The sequence below is a fragment of the Macrotis lagotis genome, chromosome X (genome assembly GCF_037893015.1).
Source record: "Macrotis lagotis isolate mMagLag1 chromosome X, bilby.v1.9.chrom.fasta, whole genome shotgun sequence".
NCBI classification, from domain to species: Eukaryota; Metazoa; Chordata; class Mammalia; order Peramelemorphia; family Peramelidae; genus Macrotis; species Macrotis lagotis.
Window position 1 is genome coordinate 600443769 of NC_133666.1, and position 21890 is coordinate 600465658.

The window sequence follows — 21890 nt, forward strand, 5'->3', positions numbered from 1 at the left end:
GGGGTGTATTCATCCTCAACCAGCTTTAGAGCTCCTCTTAATGGATTGTCTTCCCCCATTAGAAAGTAAACTCCTTGAAGACAGGGACTATTTTATTTACCTGTATTAGTACACCTAACATTTATCACAGTATGGGGCACACAGCACTGCTTAGTAAATTATCTGTCCATCTTTCTATCTGTCTGTATCTATAATCCATTTCTAGGTCTGTCTAATTATATCCATCCATCCATCTATCCAAACATCCATCCATCTATCATGAAGGGACTCAAAACCATGTTATATGAGGATTAACTTAAGAAATTAGGAATTTTGATGCCAAGGAGGAGAGCATACTGGGGCTGGAGGTGGAGAATCTTGAATTTTAATTCAAATCCAAGTTATATCACTTACCATATTTCCCCCCAAATAAGCCCTATTAAGATCATCAACAAGATGGACACATTTTGTACATCCTTTGCAACACACAACGGTTGTATTGGATTATAAAATAATAATATTAATATATAATTAAATATAAATAAAATTACTGACATTAATACTTTAAATAAATGATAAAATAAATTATAATTATTTGTAAATACCCAAGCATGTGTCTTTGGTTGAGAGGTAAATGTTAACAGATGAACTCAAAACCTTATTGGCTGCATGACCAGTCAGAGTACAGACAGTCACTGGAGGGAAACAAAGCTCCATCTCTAATCATCACTAAGGAGAAGAAAGATTGAAGGTGTTTCAGGCAGTTATGGTCTTGAAACTAAAAACCAGGTGTCCATAAGCAGCCAGAAGGAGGAGGTTGAGTGAATGCTGCTGCTTGTTTTGCGAGGTGGCCAGAGAGGTCTGCTAGTCTGGGATTCAACTGCTGCTCACCTGGCTAGATGGGAAGAACTTTGTTGTAGAGAGAAGACTAGATCAAATAAGATTGCCGCAGGTATGACTGCTTATCTCCAGACATCCCCTGAAAATAAGTCTCAGTGCATCTTTTAGAATAAAAATTTGTATGCTTTGGTCTCATTTTCAGGGCGCTACAATATCATAGCACAATTTAGAGATGGAAGGGACCTCAGAAGCTTCCAATCCAACCTAACTGAAGGTATTTCTAGCATCACATAGGTATTGAGTGTCTAAAGGAGAATTTGAACCCAGGTTTTCCTGATCAGAAGTCCAGGGTCCTAGGCCACTGCCTTTCTAAACTTCATAAGTGATTTGGGACTTCTTTAATCTCTCTAGAGCTTCATTTTCTTCATCTGTAAAATTACAGTTGAACTAAACAGTTCTCACAACTTCTTCTAGCTTGAATCCTGAGATCCCCCCCCTCCTTTTTAACCTGGAGAAAAAAAAAAAACTATAGCTTTAGCTATAGAAATAGCTAAAGGGTTTCATATGGAAATGGAAGTGGGATTATAGCTAATTTTGTGTGGCTCTGGAGGATGGAAGTAGGAGAGGTGGTTAAGGTCACAGGAAGGCCAAGTCTTGCTAAATATAAGGATGAACTTCTTCCTAACTATTGGAATTATCCTACAAGAGAAATGACTTCCTCAAACTACTTATCCATAAACATATTTAAGAAGGGATTGGGTGAAGGCTGAACTGCTGCCAATGCAGAAGGGATTTATATAAGAATTGGCAGACTGGACTAGATCATCTCTGAGATCCTTTTCAACTCTAAAATATTGTGATTAATATGCAGGTTTAATAGTATAATGGGAAAATAATTAAAATTAATTAAGCATTTGGGCAGCTAGGTAGCAGATAGAGTACAGGGTCTGAAGGTAATAAGATATGAGTTAAAATCTGATCATAGACACTTACTAGCTGTATAATTCTAGTCAAGTCTTTTAATTTTGCTTAAGTTTCCTCATCTGTAAAAAGAGCTAGAGAAGGATAGCAAGCCACTTCAGTATCTTTATCAAGAAAACTGCAAATAGGGGTGGCTAGGTGGCACAGTGGATAGAGCATTGGTCCTGGAGTCAAGAGTATCTGAGTTCAAATCCAGCCTCAGACATTTAATAATTACCTAGCTGTGTGGCTTTGGGCAAGCCACTTAACCCCATTGCCTTGCAAAAACAAAACAAAACAAAACAAAATAAAAAAACTGAAAATGGATCAGAAAGAGCAGGAAATGACTGAATAACAAGAAATGGAGATAATATCAACTCTGGTGATCTCTGTTCTCATGAATCTTTTGGTCCAGTAGATGGACAGTCAATCAGTTAACAAGGATATATTAAAGGCTTGCAATGTGCTGGGCACCATGCTAAGGTCTAGGACTACAAAGAAAGGTAAAAGACTATGCCTGTCCTTAAGTAGTTTACATTCTAATAAAAGTTATATTAAAAATAATGGGTAGGGGCTGCTAGGTGGCGTAGTGGATAAAGCACCGGTCCTGAAGTCAGGAGTACCTGGGTTCAAATCCGGTCTCAGACACTTAACAATTACCTAGCTGTGTGGCCTTGGGCAAGCCACTTAACCCCGTTTGCCTTGCAAAAAAAAAAACCTAAAAAAAATAATGGGTAGAATCAGAATATGCTCAGTATATAGTACAGATTGAAGCTTTTTTCCACTTCTTTTTGTTTCTTGTTTTTTATTTAATTTTTTGCAACATAGATACTAAAAAATGCTTTGCATGAGTTCACATTTATCATCAATATCATATTGTTCACTTCAGTGGATGGGGAAGAGACAGGAAGAAACGAGAGAATTTTGAATTAAAAATTTCAAAAAATGATTGTTAAAAATAAATTAATTAATTTTTAGAATGGATATGCTCAGAAAAGATGAAAGGCATCTGTAGAAGGGAAGGAGTTAGGATGAGAAAGCTGGGAAAGTCCCCCAGTAGAAAATGTAATTTGAGCTGAGTCAAATCAGAGAAATCAGGATGCTGAGGTGAAGAGGGAGGAGGAGAGAAGTATTCCAGAAACAGGGAATGGTCAGGACAAAGGCATGGACAGGAGTGATGGAGCCCTGTGAACAAAACAAGCAGGGCAGGGTAGCTGGGTCACAGAGTGGTAAAAGATGGGAATGGCTGAAAGGGGCCAAGTTCTCAAGATATTTCAATGCCAAATAACAGCTTTATATCTGAACCTGGAGTATTGTCACAGGGAATCCCCCTAGAGCTCATTAAACAGTGGGGCTAACATGGCCAGACCAAGCTTTAGACCACTTGGGCAGCTGAGTGAGTGAGGGGACCAGAGTACAAGTAAAGACAGTGATAATTCATAAATTCATAAAACAAAACAGGAAGGAGAATGCAAGTTCTCAATGCACCTCAGCCCTGGCTCAAACCCTCTCTACCTCAGTTTACTCATCTATAATTAGGATTTCCGATTAGCCTTCTGGATTATTCTGAGGATCAAATGAGATAGTATATGTGAAAGCAGTTAACAAAGCATGAAGTATAAGGAATGGCCTCCTTCTTTTTTACTATCCTTGTATTCAGTGATTCTGAAATAAGTACTGAGCTCAACACAGTGCCCCCAGTCTTCACTCTCCCCTTCACAGTTTCCACATGAGTCTCCTGGTCTGCTCTGTTTACCTGCAGACCTGGCTGCTTTCTCATTGGGGCATGTGTGTGGGAAGGGAATTGGGACAGTAATGTCGGGTGTTTATCTTAGAATATGAGGTGGGGGTTCAAGAAAGAGGAGACTCCCAGGGAGGCTCTTGGGGCAGAGGTCTGTGGTTGAACTGAGATCAAATTGGAGAGACATAATGGAAAGGGAGGCAAAGCCAAGAGAAGGGAGAAAAGTGAGGTGGTGTCAGGCTTCCACAGTTAGAAAGAATGAAACCAAGTGCTTGGATTTGTATTCCCAGCATTTATCACAATGCCTCATTCAAAAAAAGTACTTAATGATTTCTTTATATCTATCATCTCTCCATTCTATCACCCATCTAATTATCCTTCCGTTTATTTGTCTTATTCATCTTTTGATCCATTTACTTATCCAACTTTTTATCATCTCTCCATTCTATCATCTATCTCTCCATCCATCCATTCACCATTCGTCCATCTGTCTATTCAGCCCTCCATCCCTCTTTCTCTTTCTTTATCTACATACCCCCCCCCCCCAATTTGTGATGAGGGTTACTAATTCAGAATATCTGTGATGATACTGTTTGTGTAGGTACTATTATGATCACATATTCCATAACCCTTTTAATGCTCTTATGCCTTTCAAAAGTTGCTATACCTAAAACATGTGTCACTCTCCAGTCAATTTGGTGATAAGGCTTTCTATATTTTGCCAGGCTGGTTTTCAGGTGGTTGACATGTCATCTATATTTGAGTTATGACCTGAGGTCAAATCTGGTCTCATCTATTAACCTCTGCCTCAGTTTTCCCATCTATAAAATGGGGAAAAATAAGGGCACCTACCTTCTGGGATCAAGTGAGATAATAATTGCCAAAGCTTGGCATATAGTAAATGCTGTATCATCATCATCATCATCATCATCATCATTAGCTAATGCCGACATTATTGTGTTTCTTTTGTCAAGGAGAAAATGCAAGCAAGGAGAGATGGAGTGATTGGCCAAGTTTGTAGAATTTACAAGTAGAAAAGTCAGGGCTAGGATTAGCACCCTAGTCACAAGTCCAAGTTCATCTTTTCTTCATTAATTTCTTTGAACCTTATCATTGTACACTTCATATTCTTTTTTTTAGGTTTTTGCAAGGCAATGGGGTTGTTTGGCATGCCCAAGGCTACACAGCTAGGTAATTATTAAGTGTCTGAGCCCGCATTTGAACTCAGGTCATCCTGACTCCAGGGCTGGTGCTCTATCCACTGCGCCACCTAGCCGCCCCAACACTTCATATTCTTTGCAGCTATTCTATGTCTCCTGGAATAGAAGCTTCTAGAAGGCAAGACCTGAGTCCTACATGTCTTTTCCAGAGAGGGGAGGGGAGGGCTGATAAATGCTTAGCAACTGGTTCTCTTAAAAAAATTGCCCAAGAAAGGCTTATAAGTGAAACACGTTCTTTCTTAAGTCTTAGGCAGTCTCTAGTCTGTAGCTGCTTATTACTGTGGTGCAAATGCTTGCACTGAAAACCTGACCATGGGTCAGAAGGAGCTGGCCTTCTCTTCCATATTTCCTCCAACCTTGTAATGCCACACACAGTTCACACTCCTCAGGGGACCCTGGGGATTCAAACAATTACTTACCATCCACCATTTATAGGTGTCGTTCTCCAAGAAAGCATTCTGGGAGTTCAGCAACGGCTGCATTGTGTGATTAAACCTTTCATCGAACCAGGGCACAAACCCAGTCTCTGAGATGCACTGGGAGCAACTACAGGGTCTTTGGGGCTGCTTCATGAATCTTCTGAAATGCTCTGAGAAATGCATCACCATTTGCTTGGGGAACCACATATAAGCTGTGGTGGTATGCGCATAGTTCAAGAAGAAGGAGGTGAGAAAAACCAGAAGGACGACAAAAGTAAACACTTTGAGGCCTTTCTTCCTGATCACTGCCATCTTTTCCCCCTGGTGGGAGTCTTAGCAGCAGGAGCAGATTAAGAGGTTCCAAAGGTTTGAAAAATTGGGTCAAGGCCTTATCTGGTCAGAGGAAGAGAGAGGATATCCTTATGGAGATGTAAGGCAACACAAAATTCATCTCTCAGGGTCCACTGGAACTTCAGCAATCTTCTTGAGATAGTAAATGTATCATGTGAAGTCTCTGTTCTATTTATCTTATCACTTAGTGTTTAAAATAAAATAATTCTGGTTCTGTTTCTTCAGTCCTCCTCAACAGCAACTGATTTCTCTCTTCGAGGCTTTAATCGAAACAAATAACAGTGATTTCCTTTCCCTGTTCAAACAGATTGAGAGGCAATTAATATCTGTGTCAGAGTCTGGCTAGCTTTCAGGGGAGAATATCAATGAAGGGACTTCACCGCCAGATGAAAGATTCTTTCTCTCACACCTCCAAAAAGTTTGTCCTCCTGGGGATTAAATCCTGGGTGCCAATCAAAGGAGCAGGTGAAGGGTCCAGGACTTGCTTGAATCACAGGGACCTGACAGTCATCTGTACAGAAGAAAACAGAATGAAACTGTGTTGAGTGCTTGGGAAAAAAAATCTCCCATTGCCTTTCACATCCCTAGCTTTCTTCTCTCTGTCTCTTTTTCTTTCTTCTTTCCTAACTTCCGATTTAAAAAAAAAATAGTTTAAAAGTGCTAGGTAGAGGCTTCTAAGCAAAGGCAGGTCAACAAAACAATGTTCTCAAGATTCAAGGTTTACAAAGGTAGAACCATACCATATTGGTATCCACATTTATAAATAATAAAGCTGAGGTTCAGAGGAAGAAAATGATTTGCCCATTAAATCACAGATATAGAACTGGAAAGGACTTCCAAGACCATGTAGCCAAACTCACTTATCTGCAGATAAAGAAACTAAAACACAGAAAAATTAAATGACATGTCCAAAGTCACAGAGTAAATGGTAAAGCTCAGAATTAAATGCCTCAGTTCCCTCATTTATGAAATGCAGGTGTTAAGCTAGAATATCATCTAAGATTCCTTTCAATTACCCCAAAGTCATGATTTTTACATCAAACCACATTATGTATAGCTAAACAGATAATCATATGGCTGAGTACATTCAAAGCAGCTAGGTGGCAAGTAGATAGAGTATCAGTCTTGGAATCAGGAGGACAGGAGTTCAAATCCAGCCTCAGACATTTGAGTCTCATTAGCTGTGTGACCTTGGGCAAGTCACTTAACCCTGACTGCCTTGCATTCAGGACCATCTCCAGTTGACCTAATTCACATCTGGCCACAGGATCTGGTTAGCTCCAGAGGAGGAAGAAAGGTTGGTGACAGCACATTCAGATTCAATTCACTTGCTTGCCAAATCATCACCTCCATGATATTAGATCTTTCCTTGAGAATGAAGGACAAACATCAGGATTTCAATTTAGGTTCCTATGCTTTAAGGCCAATGCTCTTTCCCCTGATTCTCCTCCTTCCACAGAATGGCAAAAGGATCAATTATACCTAGGTGTTCCATTATGCATTATAAATAAAAAGGAATTTTTTTTTTTAAATTAGAGAAGACCCTCTTGGCTGGGGTTGCCACAAATCCTCAACTGATCTTAACAGCAATAATAGTTCACTTTTATTTTCAACTTTAAGGTTTATAAAACACTTTACATTATATTATCTTATTTGATCCTCATAAACACTCTGTAAAGTATTATTATCAGTCCCATTTTACACATGAAGAAACCAAGGCAGCTAGGTGGCAGAGGACACAGAGCTGTATTATACTTGGAATCAGTTAGATCTAAATTTGAATCCTGATTCAGATACTTATTAGCTGTGTAATCCTGGGAAAATTACTTAATATTGTTCAGTCTTGAATTTCCTCATCTGTAAATGGGTTGTTGATCAGATTTGAAGAAATAACATATTAAAGTGCTTTGCAAGCCTGATAGTGCCATCTTATCATCCTCATCTTCATTGTTATTAATAATGATGATAATGACAATAAGAATAATTCAAAAATGACTTGTCTGGGGTCCAGTTAAATGACAGGACTCAAACCCAGGGATTACTGAATCTATATTTTAGACTCTATCAAGAAGTTTAGGCTGCATTTAACTCAAATTAGTTTTTCACCTTTGGTTTTTACACCAAAGACTTAAAAGATATCAGAAGTAGTTATTATACCCAGTTATGCTTTAATACAAAGGATTCTCTTTACAACAATCCTCAGGAGTTCATTAAGATTCCATTTTGGAGTGGAGAAAACAGAGGCTCAGAAAGGCCAGAGGAAATCCTAGAACTCTGATCTTCTAGCAATGAACACATAGGTCTTCCCAGTACACCCAAACTGATCCCAAGCTTAGGACTCAAATGACACCTGCTGATGGCCACAATGGCAGTCTTTCAGGTAAAGAGCTTATCTCTCTTATCCATAAAGACCCTCCTTCCCCTCTTCTCCATGATCTAAATGATGGTGAATAGAAAAGAATTTAGGATAGCATATAGAGATGGGAGGGAGTTGCACACTTGTTTGAGCAGAATGTAAACCTGGAATTTCAGGAACAACTTAGTTGGTTCCTTCCCCAACTTGTCATGGACCAACAATGACTCACTCAGTCTTTTACTAAATAGCATCCAAAAGCAGTACACTACAGGGCATGGTGATGCCTTGATTAATCAAAATATAAGTAAATTTTGAGGTTTTTGTTCTTCATTTGTGGGGCTTTTTTTTTTTTTTTGGCGGGGGGAGGTTATTTTCTTTTTGGAAGGAAACAAGAGATTATCAAAAAAAGAAAGGCCCAGGGATTGGACATCCCAACCTAACATGCATCTTCATTTACATCTCTAGTCCTGGAAAAGGACAACTAATACTCACACTTGTGGCTCCATTAAGGTCCTCACTCATCCATCAGGTGTGACCTCTCTCCTCAGAACATGGTTTGCTCTTCTTTTATAGTATTTAATTGTAGACTATTAGTTTGGGGCAAGAAGGGACTGGATGTATTTATCAAAGCAGGAGAAAGGGACTGAAAAGCAGCACACAAAAGTTAAAGCCATTGTTTCTGGGCTAACCCTTGCAAATGTCCATTAATTCTGCTTCCCTTTGCCCCCTCTCCTTCTCAGGTCATTCTGGTTAGTCTCAGTCGGCTTAGAGTCAACCCAGTCTTGTTGACCTGAGACCAGGAAGTCCCCTTATTTTCTGCATCTGGGGCTAGAAAACTTCCTCTTTGTAATGGAGGGTGGGAGGAGGGGAGAGGCCTGGAAAGTGATGAAACAGCTGGGGCCTACCCCCCTCCACCCCCGGAAGTCACTTGCTTGGGGCTGGACCAGGTCTTGGAGGCATTGTGCCGATTTTCTCTTGAAAGTATGCTCTGGTCCTCTGTTTTATGCTGAGAAAGGTCCTGTCCATTCTTGCTTTTCTGACCCCTCCTCAGGGCTTCTTGTCTTACTCAGATCTGGAAATATCTAGACCATTTCTTTAATAAGAGTTTCTGATTCAGCCTCCTTCATCTGTGAACTCAAACTTTCTATCACCTGCTGCTTAATTTTGCTTAGATTTGTTTTTTCCTCTTCCTTCTGAACTTGATACCCTTCTGCAAACTTACTCAAAATTTCCTATTTGTATATATGTGCAATTCCCTTAACACTACCTCTAAGTTCCTTGAGGGCCTCTCTATTGTTTCTGGCTTAGCACCTCCCATAATAATAATAATAATAATAATAATAATAATAATATCACATTTATATGGTATTTTAATATTTTAAAGCATTTCTATCCTATCCTCCAATCCAATTTTACAGATGGAGAAAGCAAGGCACAGGGAGGCAATGAAACTTGTCCATAGTCACATAGCTATTTTGTTCTCACTCCACATCTAGTTATATCATATTACCTCACAATTATGTACTCTTTTTTATGTTTTTGCAAGGCAAATGGGGTTATGTGGTTTGCCCAAGGCCACACAGCTAGGTAATTATTAAGTGTCTGAGGCCAGATTTGAACTCAGGTACTCCTGACTACAGAGCTGGTGCTCTATCCGCTGTGCCACCTAGCCACCCCTATGTAGACCCTTAATAAATGTTTGTTAAGTGAATGTTTAGGGCATCCTCAAGTGAAAGAGTAAAGAGAGAAAGAGAGAGAGAGAGAGAGAGAGAGAGAGAGAGAGAGAGAGAGAGAGAGAGAGAATACACTGGAAAACAATCCCAGAAATATATACAAACAAAAAACACATGCATATGTTTTCTGGGATATAACAATGCCCCTATAGCTTTCTGTAGTCTCAGTACTGCAGCATGGGGTTCTACATGAAGCAATACTCAACAAATGTTTGGTGGTAGTGGTGGTGCCACTGATAATGGTGATAGATAGTGTGGTGCAATGGAAAAACAACTGGACTTACAGGCCCTGAGTTTGAATTCTAGCTTTGCCACTTAATGATCTTTGTGAATTTGAGAGTTTAATTCTTTTCTTGACTTCTCTTTTCTCATCTATAAAGCATGGGAGTTGAACTAGTTAAGAGATCTACCAACTCTAAATCCTATAGTCCTCTAAAGAAAACCAGAGGAAGAGGTTGATGGGTTTTGCCCTCCTTTTCCTTTGCGTACCTTCCTCTCTTAATGGCTGGTGATCTGTTCCATATGCTTTCACTTAGGGCCCAACGTGCTCTGCATACTCTCCATTTTGTTCATTTGCAATAGAACACACAAACTATTTTCCAACTAAACCATTTTTGAGAACTTGCTGAATTTTCCTGGTCTGTAATTTTTATTAATATTTTCTGATGAGAGAAAACCAAAAGGGATGTTTGCAACTGATACCCTAAGGGAATGACCATCCAAGTGTTACCTTAAAGTATATAGTCACCTTGAATCAGAGGGTCCAGACATGCTAAAGTCTAAAAAAAATTATGATTCAGGGTCTTACCCCCAAATTGTGAATGACCAATGGAACCAAAGAGAGTACATGGCAGGAATGCTGCCTCCAACTTCATTCACTGAGTCAACCAGATCGGCTGTCAGATCTCAAAAATCTGAAGAAAATGGCAGGCTTGCTCTGTTTCAATTACGGCAAATACATTTGCTTCTCTGGATGCTCAATTACCCAAAGTAATTCTGAGATACTCATTTGATTCAGTTAATAAAATGAGTATAAATCAATCTTCTCCCACATAGATGCAAATTCTCTTGAATTAGAGCTCTGTGCCTTCCAAGAATGTTCTTCTAACACACACACACACACACACACACACACACACACACACACTCCCACAAACAAAAATGCACACACACACACACACACACACACACACACATATATATGTACAGGAACAGACTCACAGAAACACAATTAACAAAAATGAAAACAGAAACCCACTGAAAAACACCTAAAGGCACAGATACAGATTTAGATATATATAAATATACAAATATATATAGACATATTAAAAATCATATAGTAAGTCAAAAGTAAACCCAGACATAAGTCACAAATACACAAGAATACCCAAATATACAGTCAAATGCAGAGGTATAAACATATAGAAAATCTAAGCCAGAAACAGACATTCCAACATCGATTAACAGACAGAAAATCATACATCTACACATTCACAAATATACATGAAAACAGATTAAACTCACATAAATATTGCTGATAAACAGAGAAACATTAAAAAGACACAGAAACACAAATTCAATCATACATAACTATACAAAATCCTACCCAGAAATACACACTTAATATGGAGCCTAGAAACAAACCTAGGAACAAAGAAATGGAAAACATTCACATTCACAAGGACATGAAAACACACAAACTCCCTGGCATGGATAACTTTGTGAAAAAATACACATGGAAAATAATCTCAGAAATATACATGAACATAAATACTTAGAAACATATGTATTTAAGTACATATGTGTATATACACACAATATGCAAAAACACAGAAAACTGAGAAAACATTTATAATTACACATAGGAACAAAAAAACACATGCTGACATTCACACACAAACATTCATAAGGAGAAAAGGCTATCAGCTTGAGCTGATGGTAAGCACTCTAATAATGCCTTTATGCATGACTGGACCAAATCAATCAATGATAGGAAGACTGGATCCCTATCTATCTCATTAAATCATCTCTCCCCTACTCCTAGTCCCTCAAACACTCCAATGCTCACTCCTACCTCTAAGAATCTATTAAAACTGTTCCCTCTTCCTGAAATACCCTCCATGTCTTCTCTTGCCCATTCAAATTCCATTCACCCTTCAAGGTTCAGTGCCATTCTTACCTTCTCTTTTCCCACTTTCTCTCCTCTAAAAAGCTGTATGTTGTAGTATAAAGAGTAGAAGAAAGAGTCTTGGAGCAGGAAGTAAGACAGATGGATCTCATTCTGGGCTTTAACACTAATTCTCTATTTTTTCAGTTAGTCATTTCCCATATTTAAGCCTCAGTTTCCTCATTTGAAAAACACATGCCTTGGATGCTCTTTGAGCTCCTTCTGAAGCCTGGCAGTATGACTCTGTATTATGATTTGGTTCCTCAATTAAAAGATAAGCACATAATCCAGGACTGGGTTTCATAGGCAATTATAAGATTTAGTGCAAGAAGAGACCTTAGACAGCATCTGATCCAGTCCCTAAATTTTACAGATGAAGAAACTGAGGCTAAGAGAGGGAGTGGGACCTGCCGGAGGTCACTCATTGCAGAGCAGGAAGGTACCATTATTAGGGTTCATAAATAGCTCTTGAAAACCATCTATTGACTCTTGGACACGTGTTCTCAATAGCACTCATTGATTGCTGGGAAGGAAAGACAGAAAACCACAAGGGAGGGGAAGGTAAGCATCTGAATTTCCTGCCAGTCACAGGATGCCTTTGAGGTGTGGCACTGACCTGTGCAAACAACTTCTCTAAAGGCCAAGAGGAACCTGTGTCTTGGTGCCCAGTCCTATTCAGCCTGAGGGCATGAGGCACCCTTGGGAGCTTGAAAACAAATGACCTTGGCCTTGCCTTCCTGGTGTTAAATGCCAACTGCCTAGTCAATCACCCTAAGTATCAGGCATAAGTCTCCTAGAGCCCACTGTTATTATGCCAATCTCACTTTATATAAGACTTCCTGCAGGGGAATGTGAGCTTTTGGGGGTCAGGGAATTTATTATTATTTTTTAAGTCTCTGTATCCCAAGAGCCTGGCACAGTGTTTTTCACATTGTTGTTTTTGTTTGAGCTTGAAGTTAATTAAGCCATCTTTCATTTTACAGATAAGGAAACTGAGGTGGAGGAAGATTAATGAAGTGATTTGACTAAGCTAAAATAACCCAGATCTGATATTCAACTATTTTACGTATTTAATACCCCTTCTAAGTCTCAAATTCTAGAATTTCCCATTCAGTACACGTTCCCTGGTTTTGAAATGTTTCTGATACTTAAGAGATGGGATTTGAACCTGGTTCCCAGGACTCCAGAACCAGTGATCTATTCACCTCTTTGGTAGATGGCTCCTAATTTTTGAATTAGGGGAACCCCCCATGCCGCAAAACCAAACATATCTCCCTGGACTGGGAGCCAGAAGAGGTGGTTAAGTTGGCTACTGACATGAGCCAGCTGCATGACCTTGGGAAAGTGACTTCCCCTCTCTGGGTCTCAGTTTCCATCTATAAAATAAAGATGATGGACTATATTACCTCTAGTTTCCTTCCGGTTCTAATATTCTATGATTCCTGATGGTAGATCATCTTCAATCAGAGACTGGGTATGCTGGCCCTTGCTTACTTCAAACCTCACAGAAAATAGGGGTCTTTTACAGATCATTTCATCTGGCCCCTTTCTTTACATGACTACTATGGAAGAACAGGCCAACGACCATGGAAACAAGTCTTTTTTTTCCATTCTGGGCCTCAGTTTCCTCATTTTGTGAAACATCATCTCCAAGGACCCTTCTAGTTCTAAAACTTCGTGTTTTTGAGTTCCTGTCTAGCTCTGATATTCTACATTTTAGTATTTTATATCTTCAAGGACCCTTCCAAGTCTCAAATTCTATCCAATCCACATTTCCTAATGGTTGAATGCCTTGAGTCTGCTGGATGACTTGTTTGATCCTTCTCCCTTACTGCCCCCCCCCTTTACTCTGGTATTTACCTCAACAATGTGAAGATTCAGCTGTCTACAAACTAGGTTAACTCTCTGTGGTTCTAGAGGAAAGTCACAGAGAAGCAGACTTTGGTTCAACACAAAGAAATAATTGCTAACAATTAGTTATAGGTTGCTTGGTTGGATAGGAGAACCTCACCATTCAAGGGTTTTAAAAAATATATCATCAGGGATGTCATTGATGGGATCCTACCTGGGAAGTCTGGCTAGAAGACCAAGCCTTCCCTACTCTACAGGGCAAGAACATCTCACAGATATAATAACACCACTCTTCAGTCACCTTCTCAATGGTTGCTTTGTTGCTTGGACCAGAAACCATGGTTTGTGGATTTAACCTTTTGTGTCTACACCATTGTCATATTATTGGTGAGTACTTCCCTAGGGTTTATGTCCATGGAAGTGTAATTCAATGATACTTTATTCCTCATTTCACTCCCAAAGAGAAGCTAAATTCTTGACTTTGCTCTGAGCTTTGGGCCTTGATCATTTTGGGTATTAATTCTCCCCTTCTTCAACACTGTGGAAGCATGGGAGAGAGAGCTGGGCAAGACTAGTCCTTCATCTTGAGATGATTTGATCCCGAAGACCAAGGACCTTTTTAGCTCTCTGTGGAGACCCCTCCTATGCACAATGTAGCATTCACATAGCACATTTCATTCTTTTCATAGCACTGTCACTAACACTACCCTAAATTCTTTGTTTTTCATAATAATGAATTCATAAACATTTTCAAAGAGCTTATATGCATCATATTCTTTTCCTGAAGGAACTCATGCTTCAATGAGGAAAACAACATATATGTAAATTTGTACATATATAATGGGGAGTTAGATGGTGCAGTGGTTAGAACCCTGGGCTTGGAATTGGGAAGAGTCATTCTTCTCAAGTTCAAATCTGACTTCAGATACTAGTTATGCTATCCTAGGCAAAATGCTTAATCCTATTTGCTTCACTTTTCTCATCTATAAAATGAATTGGAGAGGCAAATGCAAACTACTCCAATGTCTTTGCAAAGAAAATCCCAAATCGGGTCATGCAGAGTTGGAAATGACTGAATTGACTGAGCTGTAGCATCATCTCATTTATAATAAATACAGTGCAGAAGGAAAGCAACTTTGAAGGGGAAGGCACTACAAATGAGGGAGCTAGCTGATGCCTGAGATACAGATGAAATTAGGAAGGTCTAAGCTCAAAACCTGCCTCAGATGTTTCCTAGACTATTTGACCCTGGGCAAGTTATATAACCTCTCTCAGCCTCAGTTTTCTCATAATTAAAATGAGAATAATAACAGAACTTACCTTCCAGAGATGCTGTGAGATATTTGCAAAGTGCTCTGTAAACTCTAAAGTGTGATATAAGTACTAATTATTATCATTATTATTATATGAGATATGATTATGTAAAAGGGGCATCATTGGAGCAATAGATTTTAGAACTGGAAGAGACCATAATGATCACCTGGTCCAACTCCTTCATTTAAAAGTTTAGGAAACTGTGGCTCCATGAAATGATTTGCTTGCATTTATTTTATATAGATTTTGTTTACCTACATCTATATTTCTCTATATAAGTATAACTATATAATTATCTACTTGTCTATAATCTACATCTTATCTCTATTGTCTATATCTGTCTTTATAATTTTTTATACCCATGTCTCTATTATTTATCTCTATAATCTGTTTTTATGCTGTTGCTATTATCTCTATCTCTATAATCTGCTTCTTTATTAGCTGACTTTATTATACCTATCTTTATTACCACTACCTACCTATCTAATCTGTTTCTATAATTTTTTTTTAGGTTTTTGCAAGGCAAATGGGGTTAAGTGGCTTGCCCAAGGCCACACAACTAGGTAATTATTAAGCATCTGAGACCGGATTTGAACCCAGGTACTCCTGACTCCAGGGCTGGTGCTTTATCCACTGTGCCACCTAGCCACCCCTATAATGTTTTTATGCTTGTTTCTATTACCTGTTTGTCTCTATGTTTCTATGCCTGTGTCTGTATTCTCTATCTTTTATAATCTGTTTTTATGTCTGTGTATGTATTATCTCCATCTATCCATCCATCCATTTGTCTATATTTTCACTTCTCCAACAAAACATAAGTTCCTTAAGGATAAGAGACTTTTACTCTTGTCTGTCGATATTGCATACATATTCATATATATGGCGTATAGTAGGTGCTTAATATATGCTTGTTGAGTGATTGATTGAATGTCATATAGGTTTTAGTGGCCAATAATTAGTCAAATTAAAATTTTCTGACTTCAAGTCAATTGTGCACTTCCCTGTTACCTCCATGAGGGAGATAGGACAACTAAAGTCTAGAGAATCTAAGTGACTTGGCTAAGGATGCCTAACATTCAACAGAAGAAGGAAAGGATCAGACCTGTCCTAAATCCACCTCCCCCTATCCCCCCCACCTCCATTCCTGTACTCTTTACACTAAATTGAAGTATCTGGAGAGAGAGAAGGGGGCTGAGTTGATTGTATGGAAAGCTTCCTACTCATCAATCACTTCAGGTGGGTCTTCCCCTTTCAATTACTCTCATCTCATTCATTTAGAAAAAGTTTCAGTCTGGAAAATTACCCAAGTATTTGCATTTGAAGCTCTGATCTAGTTCCTCTAAAAAAATAATCACTACAAAATCTATGTAAAGGGATTGGACAAGGTGGTCTCTAAAGTCCCTTTCCAGTTCTAACATCCTGAATTCTCACATTCTAGAATCTTAAGTTCCTTCCAACTCTATGTATGGTCTAACATTCTAAGTTCTAAAGTTCCTTTCAGCTCTAACATCCTGTGTTCTCACATGCTAGGTTTTAAATTTCCTTCCAACTCTAATATTCTGTGTTCTGAGGCTCTAAATTCTTAAGTTTCTTTCAGCTCTAATATCATAGATTCTAACATTCTAAGTTCTAATGTTCCATCTAGTTGTAACATCCTAAGTTAAAAACTTTTTCCAACTCTAACATTCTTTGTTCCAAAGTCTCTTCCACTAGTACCATTCTGTGAATCCCCTAATTTTACTGATGTATGTCTTGGGCTCTGGGATACTAGGTCTTTTTGATAGCTCAAATTTTAGCTGCTCCAGTAAGTGAGTGGTTTATTCTCAGGTTCTAGACTAGAGTTCTTAACCTCTGATCTGTGTTTAAAAAAAAGACAAACTTAAAATCCAATATTTTGATACCTGTATTTCAACACAATTTATTTTCCTTGTAATCCTACATAATTTAATTTGTGCATTTAAAAAGATTTTTCTGAGAAGGGATTCATAGGTTTCACCAGACTATCTAAAATTTAGATGTTATTTGCTAAGTTAGATGGGAAGTTTGCGTCCTCATTAAATGAATGTCTGCCTGGGCACTGTGGGCTGCAGATGGAGTTGATCTGGCAGGTTGATGAATCCCCCCAAATATTTCCTCAGTCACCCTCAGTGGAAAGGATTAATAACACCTGGAATTTGGGGTCATGGGGAAATTAGCAACAATAATTATCTTTTTCTCTCAATATCTTTGGCTAATGAATTATTTAGAGTTTAGTGAAAATGGCCTGGCATTGAAGGTACCATTCTGTAGACAATGCCTTGTAATTGCCAACTTTGGAATATGTTTTAATAAGAGGGGGAACAGAAAAGAAATAGTCGGCAGATTGCTGACTTGCTACTATTCTCCAGCTCTCAGTCCATATCTTGCCTTAGGGGCAACTCTTCAAAGCCCTTTCAGATAAGTCCTCTTGAGTTCATCCTCATAGCACATCTTTAATGTAGGCAGAGCAGGTTTCATAAATCCCATAATGATAGATGAGCACCTGAGACTTGGGTAGCTTACATGACTATAGGAAGTTGGTGATTCAGAATGAAAACTTGATTTAGAAATCAAATTCTCCGTGACATCCTGTGGTACCACTCTGGTGGAGTGAGGACCCATCCTCACACTTTTTTTACACAACCTCCATGAATTGAAAATAACCTTTAAAGTAGTGAGTGTGTACACTTAAAAATCCAGCAGGATAGTGAGGTAGGAGGGGAATCCTTGCGTATATTCACTAAATCCAGGACTCAGATTTATAGAAAATAGAATCTGGTGATGGGGAGTGGGAAAAGGGTCATCAATTGCAGTTTGTACCTCAACAGTACATTCTACTATAGAGATGAGATATGCAAAAGTATACTAGGTGAGGTATGCCCAAGATGAAAGAGTAGGTATTATTATTCCCCATTATGTAGAGGAAGTAATTGAGATGAACTGGAGTTAAGTGACTTGCCTGAGGTCTCACAGGATGGACTAGAAAGAGTTAAGTCCATTCAATCTAGCTCTCTCCTTGCTAATATAAGACTGACCCTTGCCAGCTGAGTTTAATCCTCCTTTACTGCCCCCAAAGGCCTTGGGGGAAGAGAGGACAGTAGAAGGTAGCAATAGAATTCCAATAAAGGGTTAGGGCTAGTAAAGACCAAAAAATTAATTTAGACCAACTCTCTCATTTTAAAGGCAAGTAAATGAAAAGCCAGAGGGCTTCCTTCTCCCATGTAGCTATCCTTCTGTCACAGGGCTAGATGCTGACCCAACTGAGTCTGGAACCACAATTCTTGACTTCCAAGGTTCCAGAGAACACAAACATGAATGAAATCCATATCCTTTTCTGCCACCAAGAATACAGAAATTAAAGAAGGCCAAGGTCTAGGTCATTCCTCTCTCTACAAAGTATGGAAGAGACTAGAACAGAAAAAAAATCCATTTTCTTTATTTTATGGTTGCAAGGAGGTCCCAGTGAACTTGTCTAAGACATCCAGAATATTAGTGGCAGCCTTACTCTGAGATTGGTCCCAAAAAATAACAAGAAACAGAACAATCAATCTTTCTTGGGAGGTCTTTGTTGCTAAATTGTTTAAGGCCTGGAGACAGCTTCTCTGTGATCCTTCTCTGAGGACAGCTCTGGAAAGTGTTTTACTAAGAGATGAGGGAGCAGGTGCTTCCTTTTGTTGAACCTTTTTTTTTTTTTTTTTTTTTTTTTTTTTTTTTTTTTTTTTTTTTTAGCAATCACAGCCTTTCAAGGATGTGGTGATGCAACCACCCTCCCAAATTCAAAAGCTGAGAGCTCTAGAAAGCACAGTTCTATGGGTCACAGGGAACCAGAGCATAGTCAGAGGAAGAGAAGAATGAGTGAGAGTTTCATCCAATGGCCCCAAACTCTTGACCCTTGACTTTGCTGGGAATTCCAGTACCCAGGAGGCCCTCAGGCCTGTGACAAACATCACAGGACTTCATAATAAACCTCAAACTGGTAGTGAAGCATGTCTTGGCACCTGCTAATTGTTCAAAAGATTATCTTGATATAGTCTACATTCCACCTGGTTCCTCCCTCTCTTCATGTGCTTTCTTGTTCTGGATTACCTCTGCAGTAAAACAATACATCCTGTCAAATACTCAATAACTAGAGATTCTTGCTTATAATAGCTATTAGCCAGTGCTGGCACAGAGTAAGCATATTCATTTGTAGTTTATTATTTATGTATTTAAAATAAGTATCTTTATTTCTATAATTTTACATTTATTATGACTTTTATTTGCATTTTATTATTTGTATTATATATTTAAAATATTTTATTTAATATTTATTTTAATATTTAAAAGCATTTTTAAAAATCATAGAATCCCAGAGTTGGATGGGATCTTTGAGGTCAGCTTACCCAGCCTGATGAATGATGCATCAAAATACCTCTAAAACACAGCAGATGAAACATAGCCATTTAGTCTTGGTGAGATAACCTCCAGGAATAGGGAGCTCACTATCTCAGAAATCAATCCATGTCAATATGGGATTCTTTTTAACTGAAAGATTTTCCTGATGTTGAAGTGATGTTAACATCACCTCTTTTAACTTAGAATCATAAGCATTCAAGTGCTGGTGACATAAAGGTCAAAACCTAACACCTCCTTCCCCCTTATTTTATGGAGGAGGAAACTGAGGCCTGGAGAGGAAGGGAAATGACTTGTCCAAGGACACAAAAAGCTTTTCCTCCGGGAGATGCCTGGAGCAAGCCTAGCACCAAGTCTACACAAAGACAAGTTTACCTGTTCCCTTTTCTTTGCCTAGGCTTCCATTTCCTACTGATTTTCATGTGACCTGATCTCCTGGCCAGTCACAATTTTGGATGCCCTGGGTTAATATGCCCAGAATGAAACAGAATGCTTTCGATGTGGTCTGACATATAAGATGAAAAGTTTTCTTTAAAAGACCAAACATCAACTCTCCCCTGACCACAAAAATGGAATTATATTCCACAAAATTTATTAGTCACCTATTCCAATATGGCAGGCTCTATGTCAGAAAAGATTTATTCCTTGAGATCCTAGAAAACATTGCCTAGACTCTGAATTTTTTAAATGAGGATGATGAATCCCTTGCAAGGTCCAGGACCTTGTCGAATGAGTGTCAGACCCACAGTCATCCTAAAAAGAATTTCAGGAACTGTGATTTGGGAAAAACGAGAGAAGAGAAATCACAAGATGGAGTGACTTCTGGATCCAGTGCCCATCATAAAAAGACTGAGTCAGTGTTTTCTTGAGCCTACTTGGGCACATGTCAATGGTTCCAGATTATAAACAGGACACTGATAGAATAAATAAAACAAATTCTAAATAGAATAGACCTAAAGGATGGAGGGATTCACTTGAAAAAATTATGGGGAGAAGATCCTGGGGAAGAAAAACAGTGCAGAATGTTTTCAAGTTTCTGATTTCAACTCATATTTATCCATCTTTTTAAACTAATCAAATGGAATCTGAGAGTTGGAAGTGGCCTGAGAGAGAGAAAGCTAAGTCCAGCCTTCCTCATTTTAGAGGTGACTAGGTGGTATGGTGTGCTGACAGAACACTGGACGGCCCTGAGAATCAGAAAGACCCGAGTTCAAATTTAACCTCAAACATACTAGTCGTGTGAACGTTGGCAAGTCACTTTAACCTCCCTTTCTACACCTGTAAACTTGAGTTAATAATAGCTCCTCCCTCTTTGGTTTGTTAAGAAGATCAACTGGAATTATATTTGTAAACCTTTTGATAGGTCTTAAAGTGCTACAATCATCCTGATTATGGTTATCATCATCCCTGTTATTATCTCTATCCCAATTATCATAACTATTTCCATCCTATTATTATCATTATCTCTATTCAATTATTATTATTCACCAATCATTGTTTTTACTGATTCCCCAATTATTCTTAACCTGTCATTATTACTGCCATCCAATAATTATTGCCACTCAATTATCTATACCTTAATTATCCCAAATTCAATTATTATTTCCACCTCAGTTATAATTATCATCTTCAATCCAATTACTATTATTGATACCCCAAGTCTTATTATCTACAACCAAACTATAACCCTACTCTATTATCCTTATCACCAATTTTTATCACTACCCTCAATTATTGCCACCTCAATTATGATCACTACTCCAATTATCTCCACCTCATTAGTATTAGCACCCATTACCATCACCTCTCCAATAATTATCTCTACCCCAATTATCATTATCCCCAATTCAATGATCTCTACTCCAATTATAATTATCTTATTCATCCTAATTATTATTGATACCCCAAAGTGATGATGTTTGTCCTTCATTCCATGATTTCCAGGAGGCGATTCCATGACAAACAAGTAAAATGGATTTGAGTTGGGTGTGTGTGTGTGTGGGGGGGGCTGTGCTAAGTCACCAGGCTCACTTTCCCCTCCAGAGCCATCTGGATCCAAAGGTCAGATATCAGGACCACTGGAGTTGGCCCCGGATGCAAATGACTTGGCCAAGGCCGCACAGCTGGGCAATGACTAAGTGTGTGAGGCCGGATTTGAACTCAGGTGCTCCTGACTCCAGGGCCGGGGCTCCATCCACTGTGCCACCCGGCCGCCCCAGTAGCTAATAATACCCCCAAGTGTATTCTCTACACAATCAACATCCCCCCACAATGACTATCTACGCACAATTATTGCTACTACAGCCCTGATTTTGGTTTCCACCCTCAATTATTATCTCTACCCCAATTCGTATTCTTTCCACCCAAATTATCATCATCTCCATCCCAAGGATTACTTTCTCCACTGCAATGACTATTACTATGATGATTATTATCTTGGCGGCTATTAGCATATGCTAATTCCCGCCCCAAGCCCCCCTCCCCTCCTCGCCCGAGGCCGGCCTCCACTCCGGGCTTCGGGCCCTGACCCCGGGGGGTCCTGCCCCGGC

At 39.0% G+C, this 21890-nt stretch overlaps 1 protein-coding gene across 6 annotated transcripts in view; it reads right to left on the reverse strand.

Moving 5' to 3' along the window:
• ST3GAL1 (ST3 beta-galactoside alpha-2,3-sialyltransferase 1) overlaps positions 1–21890 on the reverse strand; it is a 117202-nt gene that overhangs the window by 23853 nt on the left and 71459 nt on the right. For 4 of the 6 annotated variants that reach the window (XM_074202526.1, XM_074202527.1, XM_074202525.1 and 1 more), the window contains one exon: positions 5160–6021. In XM_074202526.1, the coding sequence (XP_074058627.1) occupies positions 5160–5471 (312 nt within the window). In that variant the 5' untranslated portion in view covers positions 5472–6021. Of the gene's footprint in view, positions 1–5159; positions 6022–8358; positions 21785–21890 lie in introns of those variants that run through there. The other 2 variants (XM_074202528.1, XM_074202529.1) reach the window with 2 other exon arrangements.